This window comes from Archocentrus centrarchus, unplaced genomic scaffold (genome assembly GCF_007364275.1).
Source record: "Archocentrus centrarchus isolate MPI-CPG fArcCen1 unplaced genomic scaffold, fArcCen1 scaffold_40_ctg1, whole genome shotgun sequence".
Taxonomy (NCBI): Eukaryota; Metazoa; Chordata; class Actinopteri; order Cichliformes; family Cichlidae; genus Archocentrus; species Archocentrus centrarchus.
The window spans coordinates 1,541,612-1,560,636 of record NW_022060266.1 but is presented as its reverse complement, the minus strand read 5'-3'; the positions used below and the strand labels follow the sequence as shown (position 1 = coordinate 1,560,636).

Here is a 19,025-nt window from a genome sequence, read left to right as displayed (position 1 = left end):
CATGTTCACAAACACAGTTTCAATATGAAGTACATTAGGCCTACTCACTACTATTTGAAAGGCATACGACAAGCCTTGCGCTCCGCGAACTCGTCCATGATGCTCTGTATGTCCATTTTCTTTGCTCTCTCATTCTCTATGGACAACATGGCAAGTCCACTCAGTCTCTCCTGTCCCACTGTGCTCCTCAAGTGGTTTTTAATGAGTTTTAACTTGGAGAATGAGCGCTCAGAGGTTGCAATGGTGACGGGAAGAGTCAAAAATAAAAGGAGGGTGGTGCAAACCTCACTGAATGTAGAAGTTACTGCTGGGTGGTTGACAAGGAGCATTTTTGCCAGATCCGCAACAGATTTTTGCTTTGTTATCTGGGTCCAAAAAGAGGTTCTAAAACAAAGCAGCTGGCCAGGGAAGCTGGGGGCGATGTCCCGACTGTAGTGCTCACTAAGGCGCTGGGCAGCTTGGTGTAACTCCTCATCTCCTGCTTGCAGCAGTGTGTTGGGCTGAATTGCCTAAAACATTTTCACAGTTCTGTTTAAGCTGGTGAATCTTTGGGACAGTTGCTGGATGATAATATCAAGACAGGCATTGAAAACATGCACCCAAAAGTTGCTCTCTGCGTCAGTGAGGCGGCTGTCTTCAGAAAGTTCATCAAAGTGACGCTTAACTTCTCTGTCCCTGGTTGCTTCAAACTGCATTTGACTTCCCCATTTTGTAGCTAGAGTCACTGGTCAGGGATATTTTGATGAGGGCTTTTATAACGTCTCCATATCTGTGCCTTAACCCAAAAAGCGCATCATGTCGAGATGACCAGCGAGTAGGACAGAGGCATTTTATTGTGACAGTTCTGCTCTCTGGTGTCATTAATTCACTGAGGAGCGCCCATCGTTTGATACTGTGACCAAAAAAAGTTGTACAGGTTCTCTGCAGTGTCATAGAACTGCTTCACTCCAGGGACATTTTTAACAGAGTCGTTGAGAGCAAGGTTGAGGTTATGAGCAGCTGGCAAGGGGCTCCCTCTCTGTTATTCTTGCCTGTACACCTGATTACGCACCACTCATATTGACAGCCCCATCATAGCCCTGTCCGCAGCATTTTGACAGATCTATTCCATTTTTTTCTGTAGAGCCCAGGATTTGGGTTTCAAGCTCTGATGCTGATGAGCTCACAGTCACTTCAAAACCCCAAAACACTTCATTGATCTGTATATCTGTTGCAATATCCATGTCATGTCATCATCCAGTCACGTTGTTCTGCTCATAGACTATGCACCAAGATGTATTTGTGTGGATTCATGCTTTTCAACTTTGGCAGAAAGATGTTTCCAGTCTCTTATTCCATTTGCATTGTTGTAATACGCGGCATTTTTTTTGGCAAAAAGCCAGCAAGGCTCACAGTAACAGCAGTCTAATTTGGGGGAATAGCACATCCAGCTGCGGGGAAGTTTCATCCTAACTTTAGTGGTAGAGGTGTAACAACTTTCTGAAAAACACCGATTGTCTTTATCAGTGGGAAATGGACCTTTGGGTCTGCAGGGGCCCATCTTAAGGATATATCTTTTAATGTTGTCGTCCTGGATGTTTTCAGCAAAAATTAGCCCGATCAGTCGGAAAACATTCCATATGAGGGTTTTCATCATCTGTGGTCTGCGTGTCACCTGTAGCGGGAGGAGACCTGCTGCTGCTTTCATTTTCAGTGCCCAGCGCGGGTGAGGAGGGGGGTGCTGGTCAGGCACCAGGTCTGGCTCTACACTGGAGCAGCTAGCAACTGCTGAGTCCCTGACATCAACGTTATACCGCGGAGAGAGAAGAAAGTGGATTTACAGTCTGAAACTAACTCACACATTGTGAATAGTGATTGTTAGAATGGTTACCTGTAATTAACCTGGCTCCCTGGCTGTGCTGACAGTTTTGGTGGGCCTGAATCGCTGCCAACAAAAACGTCAGGTTTATCTCCAAGACCATGAACAAGATATGTGTCCAGTTTTTGTAACTTGGCTTTTCCTTGCTCTCTTTTTTCCTTTTCTTTTCTCTTTTCTCTTTTCTCCACTTTTATGTTTGTATGAAGAGCCACTCATGTTAGCTTAGTCCATAAAAATTTTCCGCTTAGTTTACAATCTGTTGACAAGTGACTGATGATGATGATGATGACATTGGTGGATAGTTGGTGATGAGTTATTTTTTTTTATTTATTTATTTTTTAAACCTGTCATGTCTGGCAGTTTTCGCAATCGAAATGGTAATCCAAAGAGGCCCGAGCCACCACCAAGCCACAGCCGACAAGGGAGCGGGCCAGAAGCCAGGCCAAGACATCCGGCCACGCACCCCAGGACCCCCAGGCACCCACATCCCAGGGGCGGCAGTGACAATCAGTGGGGAGCAGCGGGGAGCAGTAGGGAGGGGTAACTCCTGCCCTCCGCAACTGTGTCCCACGGGGGCCAAGGCCCAACAAGCCATAGACCCAGGCCCAGCTGTCCACACATGCACACACGCGCATGTGCGCACACACACACGCGCACATACACACGTCATATACTCATACACACACATACATGCCAGTCACACACCCATGCTCAAACACACAGACCATACATGGACATTCAGTGTGGGCAAGCGGGCACCAGCACCGAGCCAGCGGGCCAACCCAGCCCCGAACTACTAGCCAGTCCCTACCCCCAGCAGGGTGTACGAAACCTGAGTGTGGAAGACCCGCCCACCCCCTCCTCCCACTCAAAATGGTTGGGGTGATGTGTTAGGTGTATGTGTGTGTATGGAACAACAGCACCCCCCCCTCAGTGTCTAAGATGTAAATAAAATTGAGGAGCAGGCAGCAGTGAACAAATAAGTGGAGCCACCTTGGCAGCTCCACCCACTAACCACTGTGTGACATACCTGCCCCACAAGGTCCTACCTGTACTATGACGTGTTGTGAGCTGTATGGTGTAATTTAAAAAAAAGGAGGGGTGGGACATCATGCAGCGCAGCGAACAGCAGGTGAGTGGCCCTACCTGCTGCGGCGATGAGTGGTGATGAGTTTTACCCACAATGCACTTGGAGAAAATAACTGCAATCCACTTGAAAATTTGCGTGTCATAAGTTAAGTGTAAGAGTGAAAATAAAGCCAGTCATGCAGCACAACATTTTATTCAATATTTTACACCTACTACATCACTAAAGTCAGTCAGTCTTGTAAAGTTTTTAGCAACCATGACTCAGTCCTGACTGTGGCAACCTTTAAAACCTCCCATGTAAAACATGAATGATGGGTGATGTAAAATATGCTGTACCTTTGGCCACCCACCATGCTCATTTGGATCAGGAGAGGGCCCGCCTTCTCCAGCTCTCCTCGGACATGATAGAGGCCTGGCTACCTGAACTCTGATTCTCTCTCCCACCCGGGCCCCCTCTAGGCCCGGGCCGGGGGCGTGCTGCCCTCCCAGCCCCCCCAGAAGCTCTGCCCCTGGATCTAACATTTAGGGATTTTGTGCATATCATTGTGTTCAGGGTGGGAGGCTTATCAAACCACTAAAGTTTGACGAAGATTGGGCAATGTGGCTTTGGGTTACTGCCATTTTTTGTCTTCATGGCGAAACGTTGCCATCCTGCCAGGGTCACGCCCTTTGGCGAAAACTCACAGGTTCAGAAACAATGTAAGGCCAACTCCTTAAGGCTTTCCACGGGAAATCTGAGATGGTTCTGCTCAACCACCTTGGAGCTGTACCTCAAAGTGTAAAACATGACATTTCCTGTACCCACTAGGTGGCGCTGCAACTGTCAGTAAATATGTATGAGTTCAGGGGCGGACCGTCATCCTACTGCGGAAGTTTGATCCAGATTGAATAATGCAGGTTTGAATGAGAGGCAATAAAAATTTCCTGAAGAATGATTGAAATTCACTGTAATGTCATGGCCACGCCCTCTGGTGAAAACTCACCATTTTTAAAAAATAGATTCCCCCTGGTGTGTAGATAAGACAAAACAAATATGAAGTTGATAACATCCAAAACCTCTGAGTTATTAGAGAAAGTATGAGGGCAGGAAATCACTAAAATCACCCATTTAATTCAAAATGGCGGAGTTCCAGTTGGGTTTAGGGCATTGGACTCAGAGGTCTTTTTTGTTCGTCTGGACATGTTACATATGTGTACCAAATTTCATACATGTACATGAAACACAGCAGTAGGAATTGAACTAAAGGTGGTGCTGTACAGCCATTTTGAAAGGGCCATGCCTGAAACCATTAAAATATTTAAATTTTCACCAGACCTGACATGTGCAAAATTTCACGAGTTTTTGAGCATTTTTAGGCCCTCAAAAAAGAAATTCATTTGCCTAAATGTCCAAAGCAATTACAATAGGGCCTTCGCACAGGTTGTGCTCGGGCCCTAATAATTTGTGGCAAATACATATTGTCATGACAGCCTGTCTTTAATAGCATTTGAATCCATTTAAAGTATGGAAACTTTTCCTGTATTGTACTGCCTTTGTAATTCCAGGGAGCAGAACAGAAGCAGGCAGAAACAAGGAGCAGCTGGGTGGGACACATCGGAGACCAGAACAGATAAAGGACCACCCTCCCTTCCCATCTTCCTTCTTCCCTATCTTCTTCCCTCCCTATCTTCTCTGCTGATGCCTCCAATCTTTAATTTCCTTCCTTCCTTCACTCCCTTCCTCTCTCCTCCCAGTCTCCCTCCCTACTTATCGTCCTCCTGTCCTTCTTATCTTCCTACTGATCTCCCTCCTTCCCTCTTTTCCTCCTCTCCTAACTTCTTCCCTTTATCACCCCCTTACTACATATCTACCTCACTGTCCTCCTTCCTCCCTTCGTATCATCCTGCCTATCTTCCTGCTTTGTCCTTCCCTGCCTCCAATCTTTATCTTCCTTCCTTTCCTCCTCCCTTTTATTCCTCTCTTTCTCTGTCTCCTTTTCCCTCTTTTTCCTCCCTCCCTCCATCTCTCCCACTTTTTTCCTTCTTTCCAGTCCTCCTTGTGTTTCTTCCTCCTTTTGTTCCTCAGTGGCTCTTTGTCCCTCCCTTCCTGTCTTCCCCCTTTATCCCTCCCTCCCTATCTTATTTCCTTATGCCTTAAATCTTTTTCCCTCTCCCTTCCATACTATGTTCAGCTCTGTCTTCCTTCATCCCTTTCTCCCTACCTTCCTATCTTGCTACTGATCTTTCTCCACTGCCTCCCTCCCTGTCTTCTTCTACTGACTCTGGTCTTTTTTCTCACCTCCTTTCATGCTCTCCTTGCATTCCTAGCTTCCTCCCCCCTTTCCTGTCATCCTCCTCCACCTTCTCCCTCGCTTCTTATCTTGCTACTTCTTATTTTCATCCCTCCCTTTTGCCCAGGACTTTATCTTCCTTCCCTTTCTCCCTCCTTTCTTTTCTTCTTCTCCTTAATTATCTTCATCCTTCCAGTTCCTTCCCTTCCTATTTTCCTCCCAACATCCTAACATTTCTTTCTTATGCAGTCTGTCTTTATTTTATTTTCTTCCTTTCCTTGCTTCCGGTCCTCCCCGCTGCATCTTCCTATCATAGTCCCTCTCTTTCCCCACCTTCTTTTCTGCCCTCATTTTCTTCCTCTCTTCCTTGTCACTTTCTCCCTCCCTTTCTTTACACCTCCATCTTTCTGCCTTCATATCTTCTTCTTCATGTCCCTTCTTACCCCTTTTCCTCTCCTCTTATGTTCCTTCCTATGTCCCTGCCTCATTCATTTTCTTCATTCCTTTTCTTTCTTCTTATCTCCTTCCCTCTTTTTTCCTACTTCCTTCCGATACTCCCTCGCTTTCTCCCTCATCATCCACTTTAGCTCGTTATCCCCCCTCTTTTTTCAGTCTCTCTCTCTCTCGCTCTCTGTCCCCCCCTTTAGTCCTCCGTCTATCTCTCTTCCTATGCTCCTACTTTTGTCCCTCCTTCACTTCCTCCGTCCATTTTCCTCCATCTGTCCTTATCTCCTTTCCTCCTCCTTCCCTATATTTCTCAGTCTCCCTCCCGTTCTTCCCATTTGTTGCCCTCTTTCCCTGTTTTCCTCCCCTGCTGTGTTCCTACCTATATCCCTCACTTTTCTCTGTCCCCTCGCAACCCCACCCCTCCACCCCACCCGACAGCTGATCTCAGCAGATGACTGCCCCCCCTCCCTGAGCCTGGTTCTGCTGGAGGTTTCTTCCTGTTTAAAGGGAGTTCCACTGTTGCAAAGTGCTTGCTCAGGGGGTCGTTTGATTGTTGGGGTTTTCTCTCTCATACTGTAGGGTCTTTACCTTGCAGTATAATTAACCTTGAGAATTGGTGCTATAGAAATAAAATTTAATTTAATTGAACTTAAATTGAATATAATCTCTAAGTAAACCTAAACTCATGTAATCCAACTCAGACAGCCGTGCATTTTCTTGCCAAGTGATGGTGAGTCCTGTTCATTTGACTAATATTATACTTAACCTTCATAGTTTGTCTCCATCACAAAAATCAACTTGCACAAGTGCTATGTCAGCATTTTCTTTCTATTTTTAACTCATCCAGGTCTATCTAAGGATAATCTAAGGATAACATCATATAGCGACTTTTCAGCAGCAGAAACTTTCCCTTATTTTTAAATACAAAACCTGGCAGGTATGCTAGTCCCCAGGCTTCCTGAGGGTCTTCTAAAGGTTCCAGGTCGTACCAAGGAATTGAAGAGGGGATTGAATAGGCAATTACCAGTTTTGTTGTATATTTTGTGTGGTAGGTCTAGTGGGGAAATATTTTATTTAATAAATTCTGTGTTTTTCAGTATTGTATTAATATTAATAAAGTCGATTAATTAAGTTGTGTGTCTCGTTTGTTAGTGTAGTTTTTTGTGTACCCCAGAGAATGGTTTGGCTTACGTGGTAAATTAGCAGCAGTCTATAAAAGGCTGCCAGTTAAGCTCAGACGTGCTGCTGGAAACCTGCCCCACATTTGTACGGTGGCTGTATGTTTTTGGTTTTTTTTGGTTATGTTTTTGGTTTTGTGTAACTGTTGGTGAATAAAACACCTGTGGGTCAGCGCTTCACCTCCGCCTCAAGCCTCCTATTTGAATTCAGCTGCTAACAGTGGCACTGCGCTGTTTTCCAAAACTCGACTGAAAATGAGATAAAATGTTGTTTTATCGAACACACCCAACTGTTGGTGGCGAGGGAGTGTGCAGTCTCTTTGTTCTGTTAGTCAGAGGTAGCCATGACTTCTACGTGTCTGACTGTAATAATGGGATTCAGTCTCAATCACAGTCACATTTCAAAGGCTGGTTTGCCAAAAAGATAAGATAAGATAAGATAAGATAAGATAAGATAAGATAAGATAAGATAAGATAAGATAAGATAAAACTTTAATAATCCCACGACGGGGAAATTTGTGCATTACAGCAGCTCAATACAGAGAAAAAATGAAAAGGATGAGTAAGAACAAATAACTAAACTAAAAACTAAAATTCAATAGAATAAAATAAAATAGAATAAAATAGCAAAAAACTATACACATATACATAAGCACTATATACATAAATATATATATCAGTGTCAATACCCACATTTACATATACACACATATACACACACACGTCAAAACACTATATAAAGATATCAAAATATATACATTTGTAGCCGGTAAGGTACACAGCATACACGGTATGCATTATATGGGTGAGTGTAATAAATAAAATGTATCTGACTGTATGGATAAAGTGATGGCAGTGGAGGTAAAGTGTCCAAGTGACTCAAGACATTATGAAGTGTTGTACAGTCTAACTGCTGTTGGGATGAATGACCTGCGAAAGCGCTCCTTCCTGCAGCGAGGATGTTTAAGTCTCTGACTGAAGGAGCTGCTCAGTTCACCCACGGTCTCATGCAGAGGGTGATGGGGGTTGTCCATGATGGATGTCAGCTTTGCTAACATCCTCCTCTCACCCACCACCATCACAGACTCCAGAGGACATCCCAACACAGAGCTAGACCTCCGCACCAGTTTGTCGATCCTGCTCCTGTCCCTTTCGGTGCATCCACCCCCCCAGCAGGCCACTGCATAGAAAAGGGCAGATGCTACCACTGTGTCATAAAAGGTCTTTAACAGAGTCCTGCAGACACCAAAGGACCTCAGTCTCCTCAGCAGGTGGAGTCGACTCTGGCCCTTCTTATACAGGACGTCTGTGTTTGTACTCCAGTCCAGCTTGTTGTTGAGATGAACACCCAGGTACTTGTAGGAGACCACTGTCTCAATGTCCTTTCCCTGGATGTTCACCAGTGCTGTAGGGGGTGGCTTCCTCCTGAAGTCTATGATCATCTCCTTCGTCTTGCTGGCGTTGATTTGGAGTGCGTTGTTCTCACACCAGCCGACAAAGTCACTGATGACACCCCTGTATTCCTGGTCGTTCCCATCTGATACGCATCCGATGATGGCCGTATCATCTGAGAACTTCTGTAGGTGGCAATGGTCTGAATTGTACCTGAAATCTGAGGTGTACAGACTGAACAGGAAGGGTGAGAGGACAGTGCCCTGTGGCGCCCCCGTGCTGCAGACTACTACATCAGACACACAGTCATGGCACCTCACATACTGTGGTCTGTTGGTGAGGTAGTCGATGATCCATGCCGTCAGCTGCCTGTCCACTCCGGCTCCCTCCATCTTCCCTCTCAACAGTGCAGGCTGGATGGTGTTGAAAGCACTGGAGAAGTCAAAGAACATGACCCTCACAGTGTTCCCTGCCTGCTCTAGGTGAGAGAGGGATCTGTGCAGCAGGTAGATGACGGCATCGTCCACCCCGATGCCAGGCTGGTAGGCGAACTGCAGGGGGTCCAGCGCTGAGCTCACCAGTGGGCGGAGGTGGTGCACGATGAGCCTCTCCATGGTCTTCATCAGGTGAGAAGTCAAGGCCACAGGTCTGTAGTGGTTGGACTCCCTGGGCTGTGCGATCTTTGGCACTGGAACTATGCAGGAAGTCTTCCACAGTTCAGGGACCCTCTCCAGATTCAGGCTCAGGTTGAAGATGTGCAGGACCACCTGACAGAGCTGGTCTGCACAATCCCTGAGCACTCTGGGGCTGAAAACAGAAGCATAAAGATGTTGTTTGTTAGCTGTGTCGCAGCAGTCCTGCGACCTGTAACCATGTAACAGATATGCGCCTGAAGTGTTAACAAACCCAGCCGGGATCGTGCTGTTGCTTTTCAATAGCTGTTTTTTCCTGCAGGACATTCAGGTGAGGGAGCAGCCGCCCCCAGTTGAGTATGGGTGGGTTGGGAACAGTTTGTCTTGTTCCCTTTTGTGTGTGTCTGTGGTTGACTGGTGTTGGGGCTCTTTGTGGAGATGGGGCAAATCTGCACACTCTATACTGCCCTGTGCACTGTAGAAGTGGACAGCGGTGGGTGCTGGCCTTGGATGTGGCACTGCTCGAGGGTGTTGTCGCCCGCCCTGTGGTGGGGTGTGGGGAATCGGGATACTCCTTCCCGGTCGTATGGCTTTGCTTACTGTGCTGTGCGGCCGCCCACCCCTCCTTTTTAATTACACTATAGGCATTATGGCTCATGACACATCACTATACACATAGGGTGGGGGGCAGGTATATTCCCCAGAAGCTGGACGGTACTGAGGTGGCCCCACTCACCTCTTCACTGCTGTCTCACCCTCAATTTTATCTGCACCTTAGCCATTGAGGGCTTTGGGGGTGGGGGTGTGGATGACCACTGCTGAGCGGCAGTCAGGTGCTCATGCTACATCTGTCCACTCTATTAACTTTGGGTGTGTGGTCTCAGGTCTTCAGTGCTCTTGGGGGCTGCAGACGACCTGTGTTTCTGTTTTTCTCTTTTTCTTTGATTCCAGCTAACCTGCCGTGTAGCTATAGCCAAGATAACAGCCACATCTAAGGTGTGTCGTGCAGCAACACCAGCAGCCCTGCAACATGCAACTACAACAGTTAAATGTGCTATAATTATAACTTACCCGTATAACAATGCCATGATCGCACAAACATATTTTCTGAAATGTTGTTGAAGGTGATTTTTTTTTTCTCAGCTCCTTGTTGCTGCCTCCAATCTGGAAACCACAAAAATCTTACTGCAACCCATAAAGAGCCTCCATTTCAGTCAGAGGTGTGGTTGAGTCATTTTACAAAACAGCAGCTCCCTAATGTCCAAAATTGAACTTTCAAACCCAAAAGCAACATGTATCTTTGTACATTCCATTATCAACTCAAACCTGCATGAACAACAGTCTCATTATGCATTACATTGGTGATGTCATACACTGCTGCAATAAATGATGGCTCTTTGCAACCATAGAATATAATGCAATCATTCTGAGGTGAACAAATAACTTTGAGATGAGCAGGTACATTTACAACACTCAAGATGAAAAAAATACTGCAAAAGAAAGTTATTCAATAAATATATTCTATTCACAAAGTTTTATTTTGTAAGAGCAAATCGTACTTTTCAGCTACAGTGAAGGGCGCACACACACGCACACACACACACACTGGTGACTGTCATCTGTGATAACCTGAGACCTTCTGGAATGGGGCGACACAAGTGCTGCCCTGCCAGATGAGGCAGTGTTGTTTGAGGCCTGGCTAAAAATAAAATAACATGGAGGCTCATGTTCTTAGAGATTAATTACTGCTGCTTGTGTCTGAGGAGTATGTTCTGGGGGAAGGTGGTGTACGATTGGACACAGCTGCTTTTACACAACAATAATTGATTCTGTCACTTTCCCATGTATGGCTGATCTCTCAGACTAACAAGCAAGCATGCGCACACCTTCCTATTTCATGGACATGATCACCCACACATACACCGACCGTCATGGCCCTAAAAATAGCTGGTGTTAGCTGTCTGGTCATATGCATTGAGATAACTCCCTGTAAATGAGCCTCATGCATGTTGCTAAATGTGTATGCAGATATGTGGAGTATGCCCCAGAGACACGCTCTCTTATCCTCCAGAAATAGGTCAGAAACTGTCACCTGATTCCTCTTCTGTTGCTCCCTCTGGCATTCACTCGCATTTGTTCATTATGTTTACAGCTCTGTGTCCTTTGCTGTCCCAGATAGATGGTCAAACTCATCAGACAGACAGACTGTAACTGCTCTGCTCCACAAAACTCTCTCACAGGTATACGTAGCTCACATTGTTAAGCTGAAGGCTGGTCATGAAGAGCAATCATGTCCATCCACCAAGCCAGTCACTGTATGTTTCATTTTTATTTTTCACTGCACTTCATATTTACTATTTCACAGTTGTCAAGTCACACAAAGACAGACATGTCAGAAATATGCTCAAAATTCTTATTTGTATAGTTGCACAGTTACATATATATATGTATATATTTATTATTGTATCTCACATGCTGTTTTATTATTTTTGTGTGTTTCTAAATGGTCATTTATTCTGTTTATCTTTTTATACAAGGACATTGTTACTGTTGGACAGCAAAGACAGAATTTCACTGCACAGGGAAACATGTTTCTTTACTGTGCATATGACAATAAACTTGAAAATAAGTGTAATGCTTATATTAAATCTCACAACAGTACAAAGAACAGGCAAAGCTGACATGCCAGGATCAGATACTGTAAAACAGCTGACAGCAGGTGTTTCTGTTGGAAGAACAAACACTTCTGCTGTCCTCCTGCACCAGTGCATGTGCTGTGCCATTTGGAGTTTTGCTTCAGTTTTGTCTTGTGATGGAAAAGTTTAAGATTCTGATCGTCTTTGTGTTAATATGGCTGAATGGATGGCTCCATGCATCATGTTTTGTCTTTATATAATCCTCTATTACAAGATGTACTCGACTGTACAAGCCGTGTTTTGCACAGATGTTTTGATTGTACTCTGTGGCCATGGCGGGTAGATAAATGATTCTGTCTTTGTTATTATTCTTTGTCAAAAGTCATGCAGACTGCTGTTGCACTCTGTATGGTTGTTTGACCCCTTTGCAAAGTCAAATTAAAACCTCACAAAGACATCCTGTTTGTGTGGCTCGATTTATTTCAGCTCTACATAACAATTTGGTGTCAGTGAAATCTCTCAACCTCAGACCTTCTTTCCAAGTCCCACTGTACACAGTGTACATACGTTTGCACCTCAGATTTTATTCCTTTCACAAAACTATCTTAAAGCAGTTCCCAGTTTGTGATTCAGTGAGTGTGCCAGAGCGTTTGTGTGTTTGTCATGAAACGTACTTGGTAATGAGGGTGAGAAGCTGCAACGACGGTCCCCAGAAGCCCGAAACAGACAGAGAAGGACCCACCTGGGCAATCCACCACACCCAGGAGTGCTGAAGAACCGAGGCCGCGCATCGATAAGATTAGCATGCCCAGGAAGAGGAAGGCCCAGCCAGAGCCCCCACAGCCAAAGGTGTCATGTCCTGGGCCGTTGGCCCAGCGTTTTGTGTTAATAGTTTATTTCCTGAGTTTGTCCTCCCTGTATGTTTGTCATGTTCCCAGTGTTGTGACTTGTCTGCGTGTTCCTTGGTTTATCACTTCCTGTTTTATTTTGCCAATGTGATTTCCTTGTGCTTTGTGTTTAGCTTTGCTTCCCCTGTGTAATTAGTTTCATTTGCCTCACCTGTTGTTCCCTGCTGTTTCCGCTTGCCCTGAATACCCATTGTGTATTTAAGCCCTCAGTTTTCATTTGTTCTCTGTCGCGTCGTTGATGTTTTGTGCCCGCATGTTCCTGTGTTCCCTGTGCCTGCCCTTCGTCTCCCTGTGCCTCCCTTCCAAGGTTTTTGTATTTGTGTTTCCCCGTTGAAATAAATCCCCTTTTAAGTTATGTTTGCTTCTGGAGTCCTTCATGTTGGTCCTTCCTCGTCCGTTTCCTCCCCGGCCATGACAAAAGGGCAAGAGCACCAGAAAACCAGAGGTAGCAGGCAGCCCACCCCAGCAGAGACTGGCCACTCAAGCGTAAGCGAAGAACAGGGCCCAGGGCCCCAAGTGCCCAAGAATCACCCAGAGCAAAACTGCTGAAAAGTACATGAATCCACTCACCAAGATCTTCATATGTGAATTTTCCACCTGCTGCACTTTGGTGTTTGCAGGGCTGCATCTCATCAAAGCATCAAGATATTCACAGTTTGCTTGTTTGTTTTGTTTTTCCAGATATGTAGAGGAACGCTCTATCCACTGTCACACCCAGTCTGAGATGAACCAGTTCAGTTATAAAATCACAGGAGTCCAGGGCAGCATCTCTGATTTTTACTTTATGCTTTGTTCTATAACTGCCAGTTTAACCACTTTTTCAATGTAATACTTTCATATATGAGAGACCTCAAAGAATATGACAAAAATGATGCTTTCTTCTACCTCCAGTATCTCGAAAATTAAAGCACCTCCCTCTAACATAGGAAATATATTTCCTGACAGCTGGAACAGCTGGACTACAAAAATATCTAATGAATGTTATTACTTAATAAATCATCATAAATATGCACTACATAGGCCTATCCTCTATCATCCTTAAGTACATCGTAAATGTACTTAAGGATGATATAAAGATCAAAGGTGGGAAGTAACGAAGTACAAATACTTCGTTACTGTACTTAAGTAGATTTTTCAGGTATCTGTACTTTACTTGAGTATTTATTTTTCTGAGTACTTTTTACTTTTACTCCCTACATTTTTACACAAGTATCTGTACTTTCTACTTCTTACATTTTCAGACAGACTCGTTACTTTTTAACACGTCTGAGAGAAGTTTGAATTTCCGGTCAGTGCGCCGTCAAACATCAAACGATCTGAGCCTAAACGGAGGAATAATCGTACTGATGTATCCTCCATCCCCGGGGCTTATCGGGTACATCCATCCATCCATTCGCTTCCGCTTATCCTGTTCAGGGTCGCGGGGGGACTGGAGCCTATCCCAGCTGTCATAGGGCGAGAGGCAGGGTACACCCTGGACAGGTCGCCAGCCTGCCACAGGGCCAACACAGAGAGACGAACAACCTTTCACACACACATTCACACTCTCATTCACACCTATGGGCAATTTAGAATAGCCAATTAACCTAACCCCAGTAAGGGTACAAAGGGATTAAATACGCAAACCCACATAATTAATGTATCATTTATAGCGCTATAATCAGGGGTTACAGCGGGCCGGACCGAGTCCGTAAGTTGTGCTCGCGGGACATACTGAAGAGGAGCGAGCATAAAGGGAGTAACATGTGGCAGGTAAATGCAACGTTTTTAAATGCTCAACAAATATCAGCAAACACACAAAGTGTGTGCAGTTTGTCTCACAGTGTGTCTGCTAGCTAAAAGAAGAGCTGCTGTATTTCCAAAGATGTAAGAAAGAGGAAGGAGAGCAGCAGGTCAGCTGATCTCAGCCTGCACACCAACATCATTTACTGCAGCTACAATAGAAAGCTGTGATTCTTCTCCCCATGCAGAGACACTACAGCTGATCTTAGGGTTCCTCCACCTTCTGAATCCCACTGTAACCCCTGAGGATCCTCATGTTGGTGTTTAGGTGGAGGCACAGTCACCCTCTACTATGGAGGACACAGAGAACAGAGCTGTGTTTAAATTCCCTTTCACAGTTTGTGTCCTACAGAACAGATTCAAGCTGAGTGCATTCATTAGGATTAAAATTTAGATTGGAATAACATTTGTATTCTCATGTATTACATTCTCATGTATGTATCATGTATTATTTTATATTATTACAATAATATAGAATATAATGTAGAATATATTATACAATAATATAGAATGATTTGCGTTACACAAAAACGTCCTCCAAAGAGCTACTTTTACTTTCTTACTTTGAGTACATTTCAGAGCCTGTACTTTTGTACTTTTACTTAAGTAAAGAAGTTGAACTAGTACTTCAACTTTTACCAAAGTATTTTTTAACACAAGTACTTGTACTTCTACTTAAGTACAGAATCTCAGTACTTTTGCCACCTCTGATAAAGATGCTCTAAATACCGGTGCATTTTGTTGTTCCTGCTGAGCGTGTTTCCGGTTGGACTGCGGCGCTCGGTCAGGTGTCGGGTCTCTCCTGAAGCGCCTGCGTGTGTCGGGAGCGTGTTTCTGACTGCTCCGCTGGCTCCGGGTGAGGCTGGCCGTGTGACATGTGTTACTAGTTTGAGTCACTGTTTGCAGCATGGAGATTCCGGACTTCGAGGCCATGAACTTCACGGTGGAGCCGGTGGCTTCGACCTACCCGCTGTGTGAAGAATGGAGAGAAGGCTCGGAGGGCGCCGTGTTCCACCTCGCCAACATCTTCCTGTTCCTTGGCTTCATGGGGGGCAGTGGCTTTTACGGACTCCTCTATTTGTTCATCTTCCTCACGCTGGGATTCTTCTGTTTCACTCTCTGGTCCTTGTCGGACCCCTGCACCACGGACTCTTTTCTATGGAGTTTCGCGCTCTTTGCGATTTGTCTTGTACAAGTCCTCTATCTGTCCTACAGGCTGAGGAGCGTTTCGTTTGACAAGGACTTCCAGGAGCTCTACAACTGCATGTTTAAAAGACTCGGAGTGTCGCTCGCACATTTTGGGAAGATAGTGGCCTGCTGTGACGGAGAAGTCCACACATTAGAGAAGGACCAGTGCTTCGCTGCAGAGGGAAAAACCTCCATCGACAAGCTGTCGGTGCTGCTGTCTGGAAGGTGATGCGCTTAATGTACATCTGCTCTGTTAATGGCAAACGTAGCCCACTGGAAAAATGGTCTCACTGCATCATTTCGTTATTGAAATACAAATGGAACAATATAATATAGGTTTCATTTATAGATTTAACCGGATCAATTAGACTGATAAAGACTGGCTCATAGAGCTAAAAGGCTCCATTATTAGGGCCCGATGATGATGATGATGATACCTATCTGTGTAGCGTGAGCTGGCTTGGTGGAGGTTTGCACTTTCTGAGTGCTTCTTGTTACTGAATGTAGAGCAGCTATTTTTAGGTTGTTTTAGTGATTAATTCTTGACTTTGTCTTTAGAGTGTCTACTGTTGTCAAGTTGACATTAAAATCATTTGTCCCTTCATTCTCTAACAGAATCCGTGTGACAATTAATGGAGAGTTTCTGCATTACATCCACCCTTTCCAGTTTCTGGATTCTCCAGAATGGGACTCTCTGCAACCATCAGAGGAGGGCGTGTTCGAGGTTCAGCTAGTTGTCAACAATCCTACAAAATTATATTATTATTATTATTATTATTGTTGTAGATAATACTGGGGTGACAGCATCAGAAACAAGGAGACTGGAGAAACTAGTGAGGAAGGCTGGCTCTGTAACTGGAGCCAGACTGGAGACACTGGGAAAGGTGCTGAAGACAGACCAGATGTTAGAAGCTGAAGAACTCTGATCAGCCACGTTCTAACACCTGTATGGAACAAAGAACATCCGTGCTGCAGCACTCCTCTCTCTGCTGCTGAGACACACACACAGCCAGCAGGCTTTCAGTTCTCATACAGATGGCAGATGAGCTGTGTGAGACATGATTTCCCTCTGGGATCGATAAAGCTATTCTTATTCAATAAGTACATTGGTTTAGTATGTCTAGTGCAAAATATTCAGACCAAAAGTTTGCAGATAGCCATACACAGATTTAATTTATTTATTGTTGTGCAAAATTGATGCAACACAAACGTAGTCCACTGACCTCAGTAAATCTCATCCTGTTTGCATATAGGGCAGTTATGTGTACCTACGTGATATCTTGTTCTTTAGATTTTTTCTGTAACACTGTGAACACTTTTTAAGAAGCAGTCTTCAGGGTCTGGCAGTGCAGTGGTCAGAGCTGTCTCCTCACAGTAACGAGGGTCCTGGTTGGCTTTCTCTGTGGAGGTAACAGGTTCTCAGCCAGCACGGGTTTCTTCCAGCTTCCTTCCACAGTCCAAAGATGTGCATGTTAATTTAACTGGTGATTCTAAATTGGACATAGCTGAAGTGTATAAACTAAAGCTCTGTGTAAATTTAACTGCTCTGAGTGGTCACTAAGTCTAGATGCAAAGTACATTTGAGTGCTGTAACTGTTAGATCAAGAATTTTGGCCAGTTAAGCATTTTTTCTTTTTAATAAACATGACCCAAGACTACTCACCTCACTGAGTCAAACTGGTGCAGTGAGTGACACTTTCCTTCATTACCATGAAAGTAACAGTAGATTATTTATCTAGCAACATCATCTTGTCTGAAACATTCACTCGAACCGTAGACGTGCATGAGCCACCTCAGCTGATGGGCCTCAGCATCAACAGCTCTCCAAAACTGCGCTAAAGCTAAGAAACTGAGAACAAAACCATCATTTGTATGATGGTTTTGCAGCAATGTGCCTGATGTTTAATGGTTCTGTTGAGTCAGGTTTTGGCAGAAACTCAAACTGGGCTGTATATAGAAGAAGAAGAAACAGCCTTTATTGTCCCACAGAGGGGAAATTTGGGTGTAACAGCAGCCGCAGTTATTATAAATATAAATAAAGATATAATAATTCACACTATTAAGAAATAGTGTGAATAGCAGTTATAATAGCAGTTATATGTTACAGTCACATATAAGCATCACTGGCCTGTTTGACTTGTTCTGTGGTTGATTCTCCTCAGGTGACCCTGCAGGCTGATGACCCCTGCCGGTATGTGACTTGGAGGAGGAAGAAGCTCTACCTGCTCTTTGCTAAGCATCGCTACATAGCCAAGATCTTTGCCCTGGTCGTGCGCCGTGACATAGCAGAAAAGCTGTACTCACTCAGTGACATGGCCTGCAACAGATACGGATACCCCTATGACCTCCGCTTACCACGTGACCCTCACCTGCTGGGGACTGAAGTAGAAAGGGCTGATGATGATCTGCAAGTGTCTGTGCAGGGCAGGAGGGCTCCCTAACACACACACACACACACACACACACACACACACCCACACACACACACATGCACAGTTCTCCCACACTGGTTCTCAGCATCTGGGAGTCCATGTCAGTCACAGAGGGCAAAGTGGAGTACAAGCCTGTACACTCAGTGGTTTCAGTACAGTTAAACTCAGTGCCATATGTTCAGGTCTCAATTTAATGTTAATGTTGCAAATTTGAAGTAAGAATAGCTTTTATTGATATTTATGTAACAGATCTACCCTTTGCCCCTGCCCACACTGAAAGGTAAAAGGTATTCAGTTTACATTGCAGTGCAGCAGCTACACATGCAGCCTAGGCAGGAGTGTAACAGGAGCGACCGTTTGGCTGTTGTCTGCATATTCAATACTTACGTCTAGTTTTCATGTATTTATTCAAATATGATTCAGTGTATCGAGCCAATCACACTCCTGTACTAAAACCGATAGATGATGATCTCACACGTTGGAATATGTTCTCACTCGTGGGAGGGCTTGGCACAGTTAAAATGATGACCTAAAATCAATTATCTGTCTGCTGCTTGGTTTAAGTCACTACACTCAGACGTTTCAAATGTTTATGGAAAAACAAACCATCACGAATAAGTTTAGAAACTCTCCGTACACCAAAACACAGTGGAGGTCCAGGACCACCGAACCTTCATTACTGTTTCTTAGTCAATAGATAACTGTATGTTTCAAACTGGATCAAATCAGCTTCTTTAGGCCTGTAACAGATTTTTCTTGCCATCTGTATTTTTAAAAATCGCCTCTGAAACTGGGGCCTCTGTGTGAAAATGGCTGTAATCCTGAACAGGTAATGGCATGAAATGTGTCTCCAAAAGCTAACATGTGGATGTGTGTTGTTCTGTGAAAATATAATATTAGTTTTACTGTGTAGATGCAGCAGCTGTTAATAATACACATGCTAGCTGCTCACAAAACAGGACGCCTCAGACTGACCCTGAGCTTACAGGTGTGACTCTTTGTCCTGGACTCGACAGGCTTTTCCATCTTGAAGCTTTTTCTCTGTATTATTGTAGGGTCTTTACCCACAATACAAAGCGCCTTGAGGTGACTGTTTGTTGTGATTGGGCGCTATATCAATAAAATTGAATTGAACGCTGTCACCTATATCTGTTACTGTCTCAGTTTTCAAGGAGAAAGACATAACTAAGTACATGAATTCATTTTGTCACAA

General features: G+C 44.5%; 1 protein-coding gene across 1 annotated transcript; it reads left to right on the top strand.

Annotated features, from left to right (window-relative positions):
* The first annotated feature begins 15,038 nt into the window (after nucleotides 1–15,038).
* On the top strand, nucleotides 15,039–18,916 carry popdc3 (popeye domain cAMP effector 3). The gene is made up of 3 exons (XM_030724712.1): nucleotides 15,039–15,605; nucleotides 15,996–16,104; nucleotides 17,543–18,916. Exons 1-3 carry the CDS (start codon nucleotides 15,100–15,102, stop codon nucleotides 17,819–17,821), a joined length of 894 nt encoding a protein of 297 aa, XP_030580572.1. The 5' UTR covers nucleotides 15,039–15,099; the 3' UTR covers nucleotides 17,822–18,916.
* Nucleotides 18,917–19,025: the final 109 nt, after the last annotated feature.